The sequence below is a fragment of the Achroia grisella genome, unplaced genomic scaffold (genome assembly GCF_030625045.1).
Source record: "Achroia grisella isolate CSIRO2021 unplaced genomic scaffold, CSIRO_AGI_Agris_v1 utg13590, whole genome shotgun sequence".
NCBI classification, from domain to species: Eukaryota; Metazoa; Arthropoda; class Insecta; order Lepidoptera; family Pyralidae; genus Achroia; species Achroia grisella.
In genome coordinates, this window is record NW_026712625.1 from 2,645 (window position 1) to 23,123 (window position 20,479).

The window sequence follows — 20,479 nt, forward strand, 5'->3', positions numbered from 1 at the left end:
TCCTCGTCCCCCCAGCGGGGACGGGAAAAAGGAAGGGGCTGCTACCACCAGCCAACTTCCTCAACCCGACAGTCACAGGGGGGATAGAATGGTAATCTGCTCCAGGGTTTCGCCCGACCTAAGTCCAGCCACGATCACCGGCCATCCTCAGCACAATAAAATGAGAGGCTTGCGTACAGAACCACTAACTGCTCCAGGGTTTCGTCGGCTCCTTCCTGGAGCGGGCAAAACTAGGCAGAGTTAATCCCCTGCACAGTGCAGCCGCTCCCGGTGAACACCACTATATATTTACAAACCTAACTAATTAATAAAAGGAAAAAAAGAAAAGAAAAAAAAAAGAAAAACACGAAAGAAAAACACAATAAAATAAAAACGAAACAAAACAAGTCAAGTTCAAAAAACAAGTTGTGCCTTAACCATTTTGTGTGTTCCATCCTTGTCAAGGGGAGTGCTAACCGTCTCTCCTTTCAATAGACACAACCTAACCTTTTTTTTTTTTTTTTTTTATCGTGTGGAAAAATCTTCAAAAGACCGTCACCCCGCCGGAGGGATGGCGAGGTGGTGTGTGGGACTTGTACCCACTAAAAAACCACACGGTGTACCTACGAGCGCCTATGCCGGAGCCAGGGGATTCGCAGGTGCATTCTACCCCAGCTCCGACGGCGACGGCCCGCCCTGTAGATGTTGTAGGGCAGGCCCCATCTCGTTTTGTGGTTAGGGCGACCTATTTCGCCCTACTCCATTGTGGAGGCGTGTGGGTACACGCGCACACCTCCGGGGCCTTTGGATTGGGGGACTGCCTCCCTCAAGGCAGTCACCCCGGCCCCAGTGGGGGATAGAGGGGGACGGAGTTGGATACGCTCCCACCTCTAGGCCTGGCTCTTCTGCGGCGGAGGGAAGCGGGACGAGCTGACTCTCGCTCCCTTTCCGCCGCCTCCTTCCGCGAGATAACTTCCTCGCAGAAGGAGCTCACCGCCAGCCACGATCTCTCGCTACTGACCATCCTCCGAACTAAATTCGGCAGCGAGAGATCGTCCCCCACTATTCGTGTGAGGACACGGCGCTCACTCTCGAACGCTGGACATTCGTCCAGCGTGTGTTGCGCCGTGTCCTCAACACCTCCGCACTCGTGGCAGCCGGTCGTCGGCTCCTTCCTCGCCACATGACACAGATACCGCCCGAAGCATCCGTGCCCGGACAGTATCTGCGTCATGCGGTACGTCAGTGGCCATCTCCTATTCATCCACCGTTTGAGGATGGGACGGACAGCCTCGACGGTCCTCAGGCCGGCCGACGGGCTCATCAATCTAGCCCGCCATTCGATCCTGAGGATCCGCCGAAAGTCGGATCTCCGCGCTTCGATCTCGTGACCAGCGAGTGCCTCCCCCATGGAACGTCGCTCCGCGCGCCAGTGATACACTGACATATACCAAGTCCCACGGAGGAGACCCCGCCAGCAGACCCGCCGCTTCCCCGGATATGGTGCGGTAGCCTCTAATGGCCCTGATGGCCATGGCCCTGTGTGGCCTGTTAAGACAGGCCACAAAGGGCCCCCACAAGATGGGGGCCCCGTACAGGGCCATGGACCGCACCACGCCGAGGTATAGGCGGCGGGAACCTTCAAATCAGCTAAGAGCGCCGGCGGCTAAAAGGCGAGGGACCAGGTTCCGGAAATGAGCGCGGAAGCTCCAACGACTGTCCAGGTCAAGCCCCAAATACCTAATACAGGGCTTGACCCCCACCCTCTGGCCACTGACGACCAGCTGGGCATCCGGAGGTGGCGCGCGCCGAGGTCCATGAAACATAGGACCTCGGTCTTCTCCAGCGCCACCTGGAGCCCAAGCCTCCTTATTCGGCCGACGACCAGCGCCACGCTTGCCGTGGCAAAGCGGGTAGCCTCCCGTAGGTCCCGCCCCCGGGCAGTGACCAAGGTGTGTCCGCGTAACACACGAGGTCAGTGCCCGTTAAAAGGGCGCCCCGCAGGTTCCAATCATACCCGATGTTCCACAGGATCGGGCCCAGACCGACCCCTGTGGAACACCGCTCCATTTCCCTCGGCACTACAACGCCGTTCCGCCCCGTGCATAGCACAGACCTGTCTTCGAGATAGGCCCCGATCACGTCCCGAATGTAGGGAGGCGCGCGATGGTTTTTTTGTTGAAGGCGTTCTTAATGTCTAGAGAGACCGCCAACAACACCCCACCCTGGGACGTCGCCTCTTCCGAGAGGGAGCGCACACGCGAGATCGCGTGTGTGGAACCCGAACTGCTTCGGGCTGAGATCGGGACCTACCTGAGACAGGTGTTGGACGAGTCGGCCCGCCAAGATTCTCTCGAAGAGCTTGCCGATCTCGTCCAACAGCACTATGGGGCGGAACGCCGAGGGAACCACCGAACCTGCGGGGGAACCTAACCTTTTTTTTTTTTTTTTTTTAACGTGTGGAAAAATCTTCAAAAGACCGTCACCCCGCCGGAGGGATGGCGAGGTGGTGTGTGGGTCTTGTACCCACTAAAAAACCACACGGTGTACCTACGAGCGCCTATGCCGGAGCCAGGGGATCGCAGGTGCATTCTACCCCAGCTCCGACGGCGACGGCCCGCCCTGTAGATGTTGTAGGGCAGGCCCCATCTCGTTTTGTGGTTAGGGCGACCTATTTCGCCCTACTCCATTGTGGAGGCGTGTGGGTACACGCGCACACCTCCGGTGCCTTTGGATTGGGGGAACTGCCTCCCTCAAGGCAGTCACCCCGGCCCCAGTGGGGGATAGAGGGGGCGGAGTTGGATACGCTCCCACCTCTAGGCCTGGCTCTTCTGCGGCGGAGGGAAGCGGGACGAGCTGACTCCCGCTCCCTTTCCGCCGCCTCCTTCCGCGAGATAACTTCCTCGCAGAAGGAGCTCACCGCCAGCCACGATCTCTCGCTACTGACCATCCTCCGAACTAAATTCGGCAGCGAGAGATCGTCCCCCACTATTCGTGTGAGGACACGGCGCTCACTCTCGAACGCTGGACATCTTCGTCCAGCGTGTGTTGCGCCGTGTCCTCAACACCTCCGCACTCGTGGCAGCCGGTCGTCGGCTCCTTCCTCGCCACATGACACAGATACCGCCCGAAGCATCCGTGCCCGGACAGTATCTGCGTCATGCGGTACGTCAGTGGCCATCTCCTATTCATCCACCGTTTGAGGATGGGACGGACAGCCTCGACGGTCCTCAGGCCGGCCGACGGGCTCATCAATCTAGCCCGCCATTCGATCCTGAGGATCCGCCGAAAGTCGGACCTCCGCGCTTCGATCTCGTGACCAGCGAGTGCCTCCCCCATGGAACGTCGCTCCGCGCGCCAGTGGTACACTGACGCGTGGAGCTCCGCTACCAAGTCCCACGGAGGAGACCCCGCCAGCAGACCCGCCGCTTCCCCGGATATGGTGCGGTAGCCTCTAATGGCCCTGATGGCCATGGCCCTGTGTGGCCTGTTAAGACAGGCCACATTTTCCCTACCTAGGGCCCCCACCCAGATGGGGGCCCCGTACAGGGCCATGGACCGCACCACGCCGAGGTATAGGCGGCGGGAACCTTCTCCCGGGCCCCTCACGTTTGGCAGCAGCCAGCTAAGAGCGCCGGCGGCTGCCATAAGGCGAGGGACCAGGTTCCGGAAATGAGCGCGGAAGCTCCAACGACTGTCCAGGTCAAGCCCCAAATACCTAATACAGGGCTTGACCCCCACCCTCTGGCCACTGACGACCAGCTGGGCATCCGGAGGTGGCGCGCGCCGAGGTCCATGAAAACATAGGACCTCGGTCTTCTCCAGCGCCACCTGGAGCCCAAGCCTCCTTATTCGGCCGACGACCAGCGCCACGCTTGCCGTGGCAAAGCGGGTAGCCTCCCGTAGGTCCCGCCCCCGGGCAGTGACCAAGGTGTCATCCGCGTAACACACGAGGTCAGTGCCCGTTAAAAGGGCGCCCCGCAGGTTCCAATCATACCCGATGTTCCACAGGATCGGGCCCAGAACCGACCCCTGTGGAACACCGCGTTCCATTTCCCTCGGCACTACAACGCCGTTCCGCCCCGTGCATAGCACAGACCTGTCTTCGAGATAGGCCCCGATCACGTCCCGAATGTAGGGAGGCGCGCGATGGTACTTCAGCGCCTCCCTAATAGTCGCAAAGGGCAGGGTGTTGAAGGCGTTCTTAATGTCTAGAGAGACCGCCAACAACACCCCACCCTGGGACGTCGCCTCTTCCGAGAGGGAGCGCACACGCGAGATCGCGTCAATCGTTGAGCGCCCCTCTCGGAACCCGAACTGCTTCGGGCTGAGATCGGGACCTACCTGAGACAGGTGTTGGACGAGTCGGCCCGCCAAGATTCTCTCGAAGAGCTTGCCGATCTCGTCCAACAGCACTATGGGGCGGAACGCCGAGGGAACCACCGAACCTGCGGGGGAACCTAACCTTTTTTTTTTTTTTTTTTTAACGTGTGGAAAAATCTTCAAAAGACCGTCACCCCGCCGGAGGGATGGCGAGGTGGTGTGTGGGTCTTGTACCCACTAAAAAACCACACGGTGTACCTACGAGCGCCTATGCCGGAGCCAGGGGATCGCAGGTGCATTCTACCCCAGCTCCGACGGCGACGGCCCGCCCTGTAGATGTTGTAGGGCAGGCCCCATCTCGTTTTGTGGTTAGGGCGACCTATTTCGCCCTACTCCATTGTGGAGGCGTGTGGGTACACGCGCACACCTCCGGCGCCTTTGGATTGGGGGAACTGCCTCCCTCAAGGCAGTCACCCCGGCCCCAGTGGGGGATAGAGGGGGGCGGAGTTGGATACGCTCCCACCTCTAGGCCTGGCTCTTCTGCGGCGGAGGGAAGCGGGACGAGCTGACTCCCGCTCCCTTTCCGCCGCCTCCTTCCGCGAGATAACTTCCTCGCAGAAGGAGCTCACCGCCAGCCACGATCTCTCGCTACTGACCATCCTCCGAACTAAATTCGGCAGCGAGAGATCGTCCCCCACTATTCGTGTGAGGACACGGCGCTCACTCTCGAACGCTGGACATTCGTCCAGCGTGTGTTGCGCCGTGTCCTCAACACCTCCGCACTCGTGGCAGCCGGTCGTCGGCTCCTTCCTCGCCACATGACACAGATACCGCCCGAAGCATCCGTGCCCGGACAGTATCTGCGTCATGCGGTACGTCAGTGGCCATCTCCTATTCATCCACCGTTTGAGGATGGGACGGACAGCCTCGACGGTCCTCAGGCCGGCCGACGGGCTCATCAATCTAGCCCGCCATTCGATCCTGAGGATCCGCCGAAAGTCGGACCTCCGCGCTTCGATCTCGTGACCAGCGAGTGCCTCCCCCATGGAACGTCGCTCCGCGCGCCAGTGGTACACTGACGCGTGGAGCTCCGCTACCAAGTCCCACGGAGGAGACCCCGCCAGCAGACCCGCCGCTTCCCCGGATATGGTGCGGTAGCCTCTAATGGCCCTGATGGCCATGGCCCTGTGTGGCCTGTTAAGACAGGCCACATTTTCCCTACCTAGGGCCCCCACCCAGATGGGGGCCCCGTACAGGGCCATGGACCGCACCACGCCGAGGTATAGGCGGCGGGAACCTTCTCCCGGGCCCCTCACGTTTGGCAGCAGCCAGCTAAGAGCGCCGGCGGCTGCCATAAGGCGAGGGACCAGGTTCCGGAAATGAGCGCGGAAGCTCCAACGGCTGTCCAGGTCAAGCCCCAAATACCTAATACAGGGCTTGACCCCCACCCTCTGGCCACTGACGACCAGCTGGGCATCCGGAGGTGGCGCGCGCCGAGGCCCATGAAAACATAGGACCTCGGTCTTCTCCAGCGCCACCTGGAGCCCAAGCCTCCTTATTCGGCCGACGACCAGTGCCACGCTTGCCGTGGCAAAGCGGGTAGCCTCCCGTAGGTCCCGCCCCCGGGCAGTGACCAAGGTGTCATCCGCGTAACACACGAGGTCAGTGCCCGTTAAAAGGGCGCCCCGCAGGTTCCAATCATACCCGATGTTCCACAGGATCGGGCCCAGAACCGACCCCTGTGGAACACCGCGTTCCATTTCCCTCGGCACTACAACGCCGTTCCGCCCCGTGCATAGCACAGACCTGTCTTCGAGATAGGCCCCGATCACGTCCCGAATGTAGGGAGGCGCGCGATGGTACTTCAGCGCCTCCCTAATAGTCGCAAAGGGCAGGGTGTTGAAGGCGTTCTTAATGTCTAGAGAGACCGCCAACAACACCCCACCCTGGGACGTCGCCTCTTCCGAGAGGGAGCGCACACGCGAGATCGCGTCTATCGTCGAGCGCCCCTCTCGGAACCCGAACTGCTTCGGGCTGAGATCGGGACCTACCTGAGACAGGTGTTGGACGAGTCGGCCCGCCAAGATTCTCTCGAAGAGCTTGCCGATCTCGTCCAACAGCACTATGGGGCGGAACGCCGAGGGAACCACCGAACCTGCAGGGTGCTCCGCTTTGCGGAGCAGGACCACTCTACCCGCTTTCCACTGGTTGGGAAACCGTCCCGACTCCAGACACGCATTGAACAAGCGCCGGAGTCGGTCCCCTAGGGTGTTTAGGGCCAAGGCCAGGACGCGGCCGTGGATACCATCCGGACCCGGGGCGACGTTCTTGCCCCGGAGTTTATCCACGGCCGCGGCGAACTCCTCCTCGGTGATGGCAGGAACCGCAGCAGCGCTGACGCCGCTGGCCTCTTCATCACTGCCACGCGGCATCATCGGAGGAGGCGTGAAGGGAGGCTGTCTCGGGAACAGCTCCTCCAACACCCCCTCCAGCTGCTGCGGCTGGAGACCCTCTGCCACGGGGGGCGCCCAGGGGCGTAACTTGCCCCTGACGAACCTATAAGGGCGCCCCCATGGATCGCCGAGGGAAAACCTTTTTTTTTTTTTTTTTACAAGGGGAAATCCGTCATGGAGACCCGCACCGGGGTAAGCGTGGGGTACTGCCGGACTCCTACCGGCTAAAACCCCTTGGTGTCCTCCGAGCGCTTTGGTGCCGGGGTTACGGGATCAAATGATATTCAACCGTAAACCCCGGCAGCGCGGGCTCTTCAGCCCAACTCCTGAGTGGCACGCGCGGACACCACGCGTGCCTACTCCTGGCCTCATACCTCCTTAGGTGACAGCTGACGCCCCCGCATCAGCTGCCGCGAGGCCCGTGGTGGGAGGTGACGGACGGGACTCGGCCTCCATCCCCACCACTCCCGCCACTTTCGGCAGGCGACACCCTTTGGTGCTACCCATACGGTGGTCCGCCTTTTTCTTCGCCGCCGCGCAATAAGGGCAGTGCGGCGAGGGGGCGGTGCACGATGCGGCCTTGTGGCCGTCTTGTCCGCAACGGAAGCAAGTCCGCCGCGGTCCTCCTTGGCGGTGCACCGCTGGCCCACATGACCTGTGAGCAGGCAGCGGTAGCACCGCATCGGCCGGGGTCCAAAGACCGCACCCGTGCCATCGTCCACCCCACTCGAACTTTGCCGGCATCTACCAACCGCTTCACTGCTCCGATTGGGCCTCGGACCCAGACGGAGCCACTCCCGGAGGGAGAGCGCCGGATTTCCCCCGTTTTTACGGAGGCCTCGGCGCAGTCTCCCTCACGCGCTACGGCTGCCACCACGTCTGCTACTGTTGTGGCATCGTCCAGGTCCAAGACGCGGAACTCCGCGGACTTGACCGGCCTGGTGACGCTGACCACCTCTGCCGGGAGCACCTCCGACAGTTTTGCGGCGAGGGCGTCCGCCTTCCCACCACTTTCCTCCACTGGTCCCTTCACTTCAAGGATGCGGGACCCCGTAATGCCCAGCCTGAAGCCAAGTTCGGTGATTCCGAGGGCATCCAACCTGATGTTCTGTTGGGCCTCTCGGAGCACCGACTTATAGCTGGATCCCGCCTCCACAGCTCCCGGCTTTAGCGTTAGCACTATCGCCGATGAGCGCGGTTGGCGGAATTGTCTTCTCCGTGCGTTTTCTCCCCTCTTGGCCTGATTCCGGGCCACGTTCGGAGCCTCCTTTTGAGCGGCACCTCCTGAAGACGCCTGTGTGGGTGGGGCCGACGTCTGGTCCTTTCCGGACTTGGCGCGTTTTCCCCGACGAACAACAGTCGTCCACTGCTCTTTAGCAGGCGGAGGCTGAGAAGCGCTCACCCCCGCTCCACTAGTGCTGGCTACAGGAGCCGCATTTCCTCCTCTCGTGGCCGGCCCAGGTGTTCGGGGTGCGGCCGCGGTTCGTTTAGGCGGCGAGTTCTTCGGCCTGCCCACTAGCTCCTCAATTCTCTCAAATCGGGCATTGAAAATGTCCCCGATTTGACGGACGATGCGTGCCTCAACGCCCACGGTGATTACCGGCTCAGCACCCTGAGCGTCAGTGGCCATGTCCATGGTCGCACTCTCCGGCAGTTTTGCCAGTGCGACTTTGGCCTCCGCCAACTCCGTTTGCACCGTAGTGAGCAGTAGGCGGTCCTCCGTACTCCTCTTCAGTAACTCCTGGTAGGAGTTACGGGTCGCGGAGATCTCCCGCTCCCATTCTGCCCTCTCCGCCTTGAGCACCGCCAATTGATCCATGCTCTGGCCGGCGGACCCCATTGTCTTCTTCTTCAGGTCCCTCAACTCTACGTAGTACTTGGCGGACTCCTCCCTAATGGCGGTCATCATTTCCCGCATGTCCGCCAAGTCTCGCGACAACCTGGAATTCTCCCGGCGAAGCGCTGCGCATTCGGTAGACGACGTCCTACCCTCTAGTGACTCAGACGCCGCGCGGATGGTAGCGACGGCGTCCTTGATGTCCTTCACGATTGTGCCCTTCAGGTGGCCGGACTTCTTCACGGCATCGAGGACCTTCAGGGCACATTCCTGGATGTCCGAAACCAGGACGTCGGAGCGCTTCGCATCCTCATCTGAGGGTCTGCGGGTGGTAGGGCGCTTCGCCGGTTTCGGAGCAGCCGCTTTTACTGCGGCTGCCGCCTCCATCTCCATGTCTTTCTGGGTAGCGGCGGCCAATTCGGCCTTCGCCTGCGCCAGATCAGGGTCATCCCCCCTCGTCACCTTCTTTATTGGCCCGGTATTACTACCACCCACTTTTGTAACGGGCGCCTTCTTTGCCGCAGATGGTGTTGCGGGCTTCTGCACCGGTGTTTTAAACACGATTTCTGGTGCGTCATCGTCCGGTTTGGTCTTTTCCACGATCCGCCTCTTGCGTTGGGATCGCCGTTGCGGCAAAGATGTTGATGTGCCGGCAACGTCACTTCCTGCTTCCGAATCCAAGGAGAGACTTGATCCCGAGAAGTCGGAATCCAAGCCCTCCATTGCTTCCGCCTCCATCTCATCCAGCAGCCTCTCCACAAACTCCCTCCTCGCTGCATCTACCTCCTCCTCATCCTCCCACTCATGGCCTAACTTGTCCCCCCCAGAATACTTGGGACAGCCCACCCCCGGCGAGTCCGGTGCGGTGGGGAAGGATTCTCCAGCTTTGCTGGTACCTTCCTGGGGTAATCGTTTTTTAGGTTCTGCCATGTCATCATGTTTTTCCTTTTTTACCCGGGTGAGGTCCCGCGGAAGGCGAAGAATTAAGACGAAGAAGAAGGGGACAGAAAGGATATAGGACAGGAAAGGAAACAAAACACAAAACAAAACGAAGGAAAACAAAACGAAAACCAAGAAGAAACTATGTACATATTTACAACCTAAACCTAACTATTTACAAATAAATAACTTAACCTAACTATATACACTATATACACTCCTACCTACTCGCCGGACTATCGGCCGACATAGTAGCAGTATCCCGAAGGAACGTCTACTATCCCGCCCAGGGCGTACCAGAACCAAACCATTGCTCGGCCACCGTTCCCCGCGGACGTATCCACGAGGATGGGGAAGCCTCCCAATGGCAGGCCCATACTTGGAGGTTGCCCGACACACGCCCCAATTACAACCTTTTTTTTTTTTTTTTTTTAACGAGGGGAAAGGTTTCAATACCGAAACGTCCGCCTTTATGAAGGGGAGCGGACGAATACTGTGGGACTGGACGAATCCGACCCACCAAAACCCCTCGGTGTTCCTCCAAAAACCACGAAAGACGCCTTCGTGCGGGTTCGCATTTGCATTCAACCGCACTCCGGCCGCGGGTCTCCAGTGAAGGAGCCGCCGAATGTTGGGCGCGGGGACCACTCCACGCCCACACTCCACGGATCACTCGCCTCCTGGGAACTTCGGATACCCCTACATCCTCCACTCCGAGTGTCCAAGTTGAGGCTTCGGGTGAAAATACACCTTCCGCCCCCCACGCAAAGGCCGCGATCGCCGCTGCGTTGCGCTAGAAGCGCACCGCAGCCGCGACCGCGTATAGCCTTCCCGCCGGACGGAAGCGGTCCTGAAGGCACCGCTCCGCCCGGTGCCCCGACGGGTCGGGGCGACATACGCATACTTACCTTCGGCGACGTACTCCCTGCGCCGTCAGCAGTCTGCCCACCAAGCCGCACCAAGGCGCAGCCCGGGGATGTCCTCCGCAGATAGGACTCCCGATCTTAACATGTTAAAATCGGGAGCTGCCTACTCGTGAATACTTACCCAGATTCGCGATGCGCCTCCGGGACCGTATCCTCCATAAGCACTACCGCGCCACACGGTTAAACCGTAGGCGCCGGTAGTGTTGCCTCCTTGAGTGTTGCCCAGCGTCCGAAGACGCCTAGCAACGATCCTCACGCCGCGTCGACTCCGTCGTCTGCGGGCGCTCCTCGCCCGGACGACGTCCTCCTCGTCGACAGCCGCGCCGACCGCCAGAGGTTTTTTATAGAGGTTGTCTCCTCGCAGCCCCGAGCGAACCCAGGGCCCCCGTTCTCACACTGGGCGGACGACCACTGTCATCACACCCAGTGCATGTTTACGGTATGAAGATACTCCACTTTCCCACCTATCTTCGGGATCGCAGCCCGCTCCACCTGCACCACTTCGACGTCGTCGTCGGAGTCAAGGTGTTGTGACTTTTCGACGACACGCCTCTTACGCCTAAGCCTTTTGGGCGACGTGCTCACCCTCAGGCAGTCCTCCGTCGTTACCGACAGGGAGTTGCGGCAGTCCTCCGACGCAACCGACAGTCCGGACTCCGTACACTCGGAGTCCATGCCGGCCACGTGGATTTCCAGCTCCTCAATCCCCTGTACGGCCTCGACGCACCTCATGACCTCTTTCTCCCACTCCCTCCTACGACTGAGCGTGTCCCCCCCAGAAGACGCGGGACAGCCCACCCCCGGCAAATCCGGTGCGGTGGGGGAGGATTCTCCGGCCGCAGAGCGACCGGTACCTCCCTGGGGTACTCTATTTTTGCGTTCAGCCATGCATAAGTTTTCCTTTTTACGGGTGTGGTCCCGACCTCCTGCCACGAACGACGAAAAGAAAGAGAAAGACAAAACCAAAAAGACAGAAAAGACAAATAGAAAGACAAAGACAGATAGAAACCAAAAACAAACTAAAACCCGAATAAATGAAAACAAAACGAAAAGAAGTAAAAACCCAAACAAAACAAAGAAGAAGAAACAAACAAAAAGAAGACTAAAACAAGAAGTTGGGCGGGTTCCTAACTCCGGGATCCTCGACTTTTGTCGAGGCATAGGAATCCTAAACCCGCCCAACCTGCCGGGCTACTGGCCGACATAGTAGCCGTATCCCGAAGGAACGACTACTATCCCGCCCGGGGCGTACCAGAACCAAACCATTGCTCGGCCACCGTTCCCCGCGGACGTATCCACGAGGATGGGGAAGCCTCCCAATGGCAGGCCCATACTAGGAGGTTGCCCGACTCACGCCCCAACCTTTTTTTTTTTTTTTTTTTTTTAACGTGTGGAAAAATCTTCAAAAGACCGTCACCTCGCCGGAGGGATGGCGAGGTGGTGTGTGAGTCTTGACTCACTAAAAACCACACGGTGTACCTACGAGCGCCTATGCCGGAGCCAGGGGATTCGCAAGTGCATTCTACCCCAGCTCCGACGGCGACGGCCCGCCCTGTAGATGTTGTAGGGCAGGCCCCATCTCGTTTTGTGGTTAGGGCGACCTATTTCGCCCTACTCCATTGTGGAGGCGTGTGGGTACACGCGCACACCTCCGGGGCCTTTGGATTGGGGGGACTGCCTCCCTCAAGGCAGTCACCCCGGCCCCAGTGGGGGATAGAGGGGGGCGGAGTTGGGTACGCCCCCACCTCTAGGCCTGGCTCTTCTGCGGCGGAGGGAAGCGGGACGAGCTGACTCCCGCTCCCTTTCCGCCGCCTCCTTCCGCGAGATAACTTCCTCGCAGAAGGAGCTCACCGCCAGCCACGATCTCTCGCTACTGATCATCCTCCGAACTAAATTCGGCAGCGAGAGATCGTCCCCCACTATTCGTGTGAGGACACGGCGCTCACTCTCGAACGCTGGACATTCGTCCAGCGTGTGTTGCGCCGTGTCCTCAACACCTCCGCACTCGTGGCAGCCGGTCGTCGGCTCCTTCCTCGCCACATGACACAGATACCGCCCGAAGCATCCGTGCCCGGACAGTATCTGCGTCATGCGGTACGTCAGTGGCCATCTCCTATTCATCCACCGTTTGAGGATGGGACGGACAGCCTCGACGGTCCTCAGGCCGGCCGATGGACTGGCCAGCCTTTCTCTCCACCTGATCCTGAGGATCCGCCGAAAGTCGGACCTCCGCGCTCCAATCTCGTGGCCAGCGGGTGCCTCCCCCATGGAACGTCGCTCCGCGCGCCAGTGATACACTGACGCGTGGAGCTCCGCTACCAAGTCCCACGGAGGAGACCCCGCCAGCAGACCCGCCGCTTCCCCGGATATGGTGCGGTAGCCTCTTATGGCCCGTATGGCCATGACCCTGTGTGGCCTGTTGAGGCAGGCCACATTTTCCCTACCAAGGGCCCCCACCCAGATGGGGGCCCCGTACAGGGCCATGGACCGCACCACGCCGAGGTATAGGCGGCGGGAACCTTCTCCCGGGCCCCTCACGTTTGGCAGCAGCCAGCTAAGAGCGCCGGCGGCTGCCATAAGGCGAGGGACCAGGTTCCGGAAATGAGCGCGGAAGCTCCAACGGCTGTCCAGGTCAAGCCCCAAATACCTAATACAGGGCTTGACCCCCACCCTCTGGCCACTGACGACCAGCTGGGCATCCGGAGGTGGCGCGCGCCGAGGCCCATGAAAACATAGGACCTCGGTCTTCTCCAGCGCCACCTGGAGCCCAAGCCTCCTTATTCGGCCGACGACCAGCGCCACGCTTGCCGTGGCAAAGCGGGTAGCCTCCCGTAGGTCCCGCCCCCGGGCAGTGACCAAGGTGTCATCCGCGTAACACACGAGGTCAGTGCCCGTTAAAAGGGCGCCCCGCAGGTTCCAATCATACCCGATGTTCCACAGGATCGGGCCCAGAACCGATCCCTGTGGAACACCGCGTTGCATTTCCCTCGACACTACAACGCTGTTCCGCCCCGTGCAGAGCACAGACCTGTCTTCGAGATAGGCCCCGATCACGTCCCGAATGTAGGGAGGCGCGCGATGGTACTGCAGCGCCTCCCTAATAGTCGCAAAGGGCAGGGTGTTGAAGGCGTTCTTAATGTCTAGAGAGACCGCCAACAACACCCCACCCTGGGACGTCGCCTCTTCCGAGAGGGAGCGCACACGCGAGATCGCGTCTATCGTCGAGCGCCCCTCTCGGAACCCGAACTGCTTCGGGCTGAGATCGGGACCTACCTGAGACAGGTGTTGGACGAGTCGGCCCGCCAAGATTCTCTCGAAGAGCTTGCCGATCTCGTCCAACAGCACTATGGGGCGGAACGCCGAGGGAAAACCTAACCTAACCTAACCTAACCTAACCTTTTTTTTTTTTTTTTTTTTTTTACAAGGGGAAATCCATCATGGAGACCCGCACGCCCCGGGGGACGCGTGGGGGTACTGCCGGACTCCTACCGGCTAAAACCCCTTGGTGTCCTCCGAGCGCTTTGGTGCCGGGGTTACGGGATCATGATGATATTCAACCGTAAACCCCGGCAGCGCGGGCTATTCAGCCCCACTCCTGAGTGGCGCGCGCGGACACCACGCGCGCCAACTCCTGGCCTCATCCCGCCTTAGGTGACAGCCGACGCCCCCGCATCGGCTGCCGCGAGGCCCGTGGTGGGAGGTGACGGGCCGGACTCGGCCTCCATCGCCTCCACTCTCGCCGCCTGTTTGGGCGGACGGCACCCCTTGGTGCTGCCCATTCTGTGGTCCGCCTTCTTCTTGGCCGCTGCACAGTATGGGCAGTGCGGCGAAGGGGCGGCGCACGATGCGGCCTTGTGGCCGTCTTGACCGCAGCGGAAACAGACTCCGCTGCGGTCCTCCTTGGCGGTGCACCGCTGGCCCACGTGACCCGTGAGCAGGCAGCGGTAACACCGCATCGGCCGGGGGTCTAAGGACCGCACCCGCGCCATCGTCCACCCCACTTTGAGACGGCCAGCGTCGACCAGCCGCTTCACAATCCCGACCGGGCATCGGACCCAAACCGAACCACTCCCTGAGGGAGACCGCCGGATCTTCCCCGTTTTCACGGAGGCCTCGGCGCAGTCTCCCTCACGCATTACGGCTGCCACCACGTCGGCTAGCGTTGTAGCGTCGTCCAGGTCCAGTATGCGGATTTCTGCGCACTTTACTGGCCTGGTTACACCGACGACTTCTGCCGGTAGGACCTCGGCAAGTTTTGCGGCGAGGGCATCTGCCTTGCCGCCACTCTCCTCCACTGGGCCCGGCACCTCGAGGATACGGGACCCCGTTACTGCCGAGTCTGAAGCCCAGCTCGGTGATTCCAAGGGCCCCCAACTGAATCTTCTGTTGGGCCTCTCGGAGCACCGAGCTGTAGCTAGATCCCGCCTCCGCAGCTCCCGGCTTCAGTGTTAACACTATCGCCGAGGAGCGCGGTGGGCGGAATCTCCGTGCGTTTTCTCCCCGAGGCGCGCGGCCTCTTCCGTGCCTTCTTTCGGGCTTCCTCATTTTGGGCCTCCGTCTGGGTTGGTCTCGAACCTCCAGTGGGCGTCTGGGTGGGCGGGGCTGACTCCTTGCCCTTCGCCCCCCTTCCGCGCTTCCCACGACGGACGACTGTCGTCCACTGCTCCGGTGTGGAGGGCGGCGGCTGAGAGGCGCTCACCCCTACTCTGCTAGTACTGGCTGCAGGGGCCGTACTTGCTCCTCCTTTCTTGGCTGCCCCAGGTGTTCGGGGTGCAGCCGTTGTTTTCCGGGGCGGCGGTTGTTGACGCCGGCCCACGAGCTCCTCTATCCGCTCAAACCGGGCATTAAAAATGTCCCCGATTTGACGGACTATTCTCGCCTCGGCGCCCTCGGTGATGGGTGGCGTTTCGCTCGACTCAACACCTTGAGCGCCGGATGTCACGTCCATGGCCGCACTTTGTGGCTGTTTTGCCAGTGCGGCTTTGGTTACCTCCAGTTCATTTTGTAGCGTGGTGAGCGCTACACGATCGTCCGTGCTCCTTTTAATCAGCTCTTGATAGGAGTTGCGGGTCGCGGTGATTTCTCGCTCCCATTCCACCCTCTCCGCCTTGAGCATCGCCAGCTCCTCCATGCCCTGAGCGGCAGGCCCCATGGTCTTCTTCTTTAACTCCCTGAGTTCCACGTAGTACTTGGCGGACTCCTCCCTCATGGCAGTCATCATTTCCCGCATGTCCGCCAAGTCTCGCGACAACCGGGAGTTCTCTCTTCTCAATGCTGCGCACTCAGTTGACGCAGTCCTTCCCTCTAAAGATTCAGACGCCGCGCGGATGGTAGCAACGGCGTCCTTAATTTCTTTAATTATTGTGCCCTTCAAGTGGCCAGACTTCTTAATAGCCTCTAGGACCTTGAGGGCACCCTCCTGAATGTCCGCTACCAACACGTCGGCGCGCTGCGCATCCTCAGCTGAGGGTCTGCGGGTGGTAGGGCGCGCCGCCGGTTTCGGAGTACTCGCTTTCTTAACTACGGTAGCCTGCGTCTCCAGTTCTCTTATGGTGGCGGCAGCCAAATCGGCCTTCGCCCGCTCAAAGTCCGGGTCCTTCGGTGGCAGCCTCTGTTTAGGCCTTGGGGTCGCAACTACTTCAACGACCTCCACCTCCTCTTCGAAAATCAAGTCCGGGTCAATTTCCACCTCTATCATTCGTCTTTTGCGCAGCGAAGCCCGTGATGTGCTGGGCTCGCTTCCTCCTGCAGCGCCGTCATCTGAGTATAGTGAGAGTGACGAGTCAGAGCGCTCCATGTAGTACTCCGCCTCGTCACACTCACTCCTGCTCCTCCTGTCCAGATTCACATCCCTCATCAATACCACCTTCGCCTCTCTTCTACTCTCAACCTCTCTCCCTCCTCTGGCCTCGGTTGCCCCCTCCAGATACATGGGGCTGACCGCCCCCGGCTTGCCCGGTGCGACGGTGGAGGATTCTCCACCCGATTTACGGGTGGTACCTCCCTGGAGTATCTGTTTTTTACTGTCGGCCATTCTCATTTTGTTCCTTTTTTACCCGGGTTTGGTCCCGCATACAAAAACAGAAAAGGAAAACGAAACATCAAACAAAACGAAAGGAAAGATAAAAGAACAGGAAAGGACAGATAAACAACAACAAAAAGAACAAAATATAAAACGAAGAAAAACAAAAGAAGAAGAAAACTACAAAACTAGAAGACATATTTACAACCTAAACCTAACTATTTACAAATAAATAACTTAACCTAACTATATACACTATATACACTCCTACCTACTCGCCGGACTATCGGCCGACATAGTAGCAGTATCCCGAAGGAACGTCTACTATCCCGCCCAGGGCGTACCAGAACCAAACCATTGCTCGGCCACCGTTCCCCGCGGACGTATCCACGAGGATGGGGAAGCCTCCCAATGGCAGGCCCATACTTGGAGGTTGCCCGACTCACGCCCCAACCTAACCTAACCTTTTTTTTTTTTTTTTGACTTGGAGAAAATCCCTCATGGAGACCCGCCGGCCCCGGGGGAAGCCCGCGGGTACTGTGAGACTCCTACTCACTAAAAACTCCAAGATGTCCCTCACCCAACGCCTATGCCGGTGTCGCGAGATCGATAACACTCAACCGCAACTCCGGCGGCGGTGGCCCACTCTAGCAGTGGGCCCCATCTCTGCGGGTTCCCTATTGGAACCCACTACTTCCCCTCCTCTTCCCTGGGGAAGGCGCGCGGGGACATGCGCGCGACTTCTTCGGGCCTAGTGTGGTGGGGTGGAACCGCCCCCGCGGTCGTCACCCCGGCCCGGTAGCGATCTAGGGGCGACTTGGGCCGCCCCTGCCTCCCTGATCGCTAGGAGGGGAGCTGGTGTCCATCCCCTCCTCGTTCCTGCTACCTCGACCTGGTGCCTGAGAGGCGGGCCGTGTCAATCCCTTCCTCTTGGGCGGGGTGCACTTCTTGCTCCCCACCCAATGGTCCGCCGGCCGACCCAGTGATGCGCAAATTCCACACTTCGCGGCCGCGGCGCACACTGCGGCTTTGTGCCCATTTTCTCCGCACCGGTAACAGAGCCCGCTGCGGTCCTCCTTTTGGGTGCACTGCCCTCTCACATGCCCATTTTGTAGGCACCGGAAGCACCGCAGTGGTCTTTGCCGCAGTAGCTCCGCCTTCGCTGACACCCACCCAAGGCGGATGTGCCCCTCCGTGGTGACCTTCTTCACCTGATGCGGGGGCTTCTTGCTGTTATAATCTTACGCGTTCGGATGCATCAGCAAATCCGAGAATGTTTAATTTGCAATTATCAATAACACCTATATGACGAATAAATTTAATGTTAGAAATGAGTGGTAATTCAGATTGGAATTGATTCCACGTGCGAACAATTTTTTGCGGGGGCGTTTCGTCCCAATCGAGTTTTAAAATCCAAAGTTGTTTAATTAAAAGCTTTGCATATAATATTATAGGCGCGACTAAACCTAAAACATCGAAAAGTCGTGCGACTGATGATAAAATATTGCGTTTGGTGCATGGACGATTAATGGGAGTAACTTTAAATGCGAAAACATCATCTGATGGAAACCAACATAAACCTAAAATTTTAACCGTTTCATCCTTATCGAATTCCAGATTTTGCGAAAAACGATTACTTTCTGGAATGTGCTTTACAATTGCTAGTCCATTTTGCCAGTTCAAATCTACCAGTCAAAAATAAAGCAGTGAGCTCTGATGCTGCCTGCGAGGCATCTTTACTATTCTTAACTGAACTAACAACATCATCAACATATATGTCTCTCTTTACAATTTCATGCGCGATTGGAAATTTATTTCCTTCATCGGAAGCTAACTGAGCTACAGTACGTAACGCTAAGTACGGACTGCAACGTAAGCCAAATGCAACTTTATTAAATTCAAAGACTTGGAGCGGTTTATTAGGACTAAATCTATATACAATACGTTGAAAACAACGATCTTGCGGGCGAACTTTTATTCGTAAATACATTTGTCGCACATCAGCTGAGATGGCGACTGCGAACAATCTCATATTCAAGAGAATAATAAATAAATCCTGTTGTAAGGAAGGACCTGTATGTAGAATATCATTAAGCGAAAATCCAGTACTAGACTTCGCGCTTGCGTCTAGTACCGGCCTTATTTTCGTGGACACTTTGTCCTCACGTAAGACTGCGTGATGCGGTATAAAATAACTAGGGCTGTTATTTTCAATTACGTCTACGGGAGAAATATATTGTTTTTCTATATATTCGTGAATTACCTCATCATAAAGGTATTTCAGTTGCGGTTTCGATGCGAATTTACGTTCCAAATGATAAAATCTGCGTTTAGCGATATCGAAAGAGTTCCCTAAAGACTTAGAACTATACTTAAATGGTAAAGCGACTTCGTAGTGACCTGATTCGTTACGAGTGGTCGTTGTGGTATAAAAATCTTCACAGTATTTATCGTCTATACTTGTTATTGGTTTGCGATCTACTTCTTCAGTCTCCCAAAATTTGCGAATTAATACTGAAACCTCGCACGAAGTGGTGGAACAGAACGAGAATGAAGAAGACGTAGAAGTTAAGGTGGGAGCTTCACCTAAAATAAGATAACCGAGAACAGTCTCCAACGCGTTTGGAGTACCAGGTGAATTTATAATTTTACCTCCAGACAAAAGGGTCGCGAATAGGTTGACACCAATCAAAAGGTCAATTTCTGATGGTGTTCCCCACGTATCATCTGCGAGCGGAATATTAGTTAAGTAACTGAGCGCGCCAACATCAATTTGACATGTTGGTAAGTTACCTGTTATTTTATTCAAAACTAAAGCGCGAATATTATAATATTGCTCATGATTAAATCTCGATCGGAAAGAGAGATCAACTGCACCCTTAACTGGTTCAGTGGCGCCACCTATACCCTTAACGGTGGTATGTGCGTCCGGCTGCATGGTTAAACCCAATTTTAAACAACACTTAGAAGTAATATAATGCTTTTGTGACCCGGGGTCCAATAAGCAGCGAATGACAACATCACTCCCATTACGAGCAGTAGCAAATACCTTGGCAGTAGCAAGTACTTCAGTCACATACGGCTGCTAATGAATGGACGATGAAAGCGTGCATAACGACTCCTTGTCTCCACCAGTGGTGGTTCCAATAGGAACGGGAGTTGGTTCTAATCGTGTCTGTTGTGTGGGTTGTGTGTGCGCAAGCGGAGGCAATTGCGACGAAGAAGATGGTGGTAATTGGCGACCGTGCGTAGAAGATGTCTGTGCGTTTTTCGTACCCTGAGATACTTGCGTAGGTGCGGAATTATTATTTTTAAAACAAAGCAACGTATGATGTCTCGGATTGTTACAATTTCGACAGGCGGAAGTTGATTGACAACTGAAAGAGTTATGTTGACTACTTAGACATCTAGTACACATACGGTTAGTTTTAATATAATTAAATCGATCATTAATTGTGAAAGTTGAAAATTGTTTACATTTATATAATTGTGAATGTGAATCACCTTTACATAAGGAACAATAAATGCGTTGCGTAGGATTAGTACCTAAAAATGTACGTGGCGATCGAGCGATCGATCGTTGATGCGACTGTGCACGACCACTGGCGGACGCGGCGGCGGGACCGTCCAACTTGGTGGAGGCAGCGGCGCCGGCGGTGCGGTTACACGTGCGTTGTAATATTTTTACGTGTTGACGTATAAATTTTATAAAATTTTCAAACTGCGGTATGTCATCTTCTCCTCTAATTGATGACTCATACGACTGCGCGGTAGCCTGATCTAATGTCTTTAATCCCATATAAATAAATATAAAATCATCCAGCTTTTCAATTTTAAGTTGCTTTAATGCTGCGATAGTCGACGAGAAAGTATCAATAAATTTTTCTAAGTTTATTGCCGAAGGACCGTTAATTGATTTTAAAGAAAATAATTTATCTAAATATGACGTTGCAAGAGAGCGTTTATCTTGATACTTGTCGATTAAAGCTTGCCACAATAT

General features: G+C 57.3%; 1 protein-coding gene and 1 pseudogene across 1 annotated transcript; both read right to left on the minus strand.

Annotated features, from left to right (window-relative positions):
* Nucleotides 1–380: 380 nt before the first annotated feature.
* LOC131855204 (U6atac minor spliceosomal RNA) lies at nucleotides 381–478 on the minus strand (annotated as a pseudogene).
* Nucleotides 479–7,254: 6,776 nt separating this feature from the next.
* On the minus strand, nucleotides 7,255–9,522 carry LOC131855203 (uncharacterized). The gene has a single exon (XM_059206446.1). It carries the CDS (start codon nucleotides 9,520–9,522, stop codon nucleotides 7,255–7,257), a length of 2,268 nt encoding a protein of 755 aa, XP_059062429.1.
* Nucleotides 9,523–20,479: the final 10,957 nt, after the last annotated feature.

Excerpts from the sequence above, each read along its gene's own strand:
- LOC131855203 (XM_059206446.1), bottom strand. The coding sequence starts at position 9,522 with ATGGCAGAACCTAAAAAACGATTACCCCAGGAAGGTACCAGCAAAGCT.